This window comes from Nanorana parkeri, unplaced genomic scaffold, assembly GCF_000935625.1.
Source record: "Nanorana parkeri isolate BGI_ZX_2015 unplaced genomic scaffold, ASM93562v1 scaffold1627, whole genome shotgun sequence".
NCBI lineage: Eukaryota > Metazoa > Chordata > Amphibia > Anura > Dicroglossidae > Nanorana > Nanorana parkeri.
The window spans coordinates 7,310-7,746 of NW_017307895.1; the positions used below are offsets into that span (position 1 = coordinate 7,310).

Consider the following 437-nt stretch of genomic DNA (forward strand, 5'->3'; position numbering starts at 1 on the left):
GGGTGTTGTGGGGTGTTGTTGGGTATTGTGGGGTGTTGTGGGGTATTGTAGGGTGTTGAGGGGTGTTGAAGGGTATTGTAGGGTATTGTAGGGTGTTGTGGGGGTGTTATAGGGTGTTGTGGGGTATTGTGGGGTATTGTGGGGTGTTGTGGGGGTGTTATAGGGTGTTGTGGGGTATTGTGGGGTATTGTGGGGTGTTGTGGGGTATTGTAGGGTGTTGAGGGGTGTTGAAGGGTATTGTAGGGTATTGTAGGGTGTTGTGGGGGTGTTATAGGGTGTTGTGGGGTGTTGTTGGGCTCACGGTGGTGTCTCTTTCTCTCTCACAGTCCCCTACAAGTTCTTCTCTGACCCGTCCAGCATCAATGAGAAGCGGAAGCAGCGGAGGATCCGGACCACGTTCACCAGCTCGCAGCTGAAGGAGTTGGAGAGAGTCTTTG

General features: G+C 52.9%; 1 protein-coding gene across 1 annotated transcript in view; it reads left to right on the forward strand.

Moving 5' to 3' along the window:
• Nucleotides 1-326: 326 nt before the first annotated feature.
• Nucleotides 327-437, forward strand: part of LOC108799085 (paired mesoderm homeobox protein 2A-like) — a gene marked incomplete at its 5' end in the record, with an annotated part of 1,867 nt that continues 1,756 nt past the window's right edge. Inside the window, one exon of the mRNA XM_018570904.1 lies at nucleotides 327-430. Coding sequence (XP_018426406.1) covers nucleotides 327-430 — 104 coding nt within the window. The remainder of the gene's footprint in view (nucleotides 431-437) is intronic.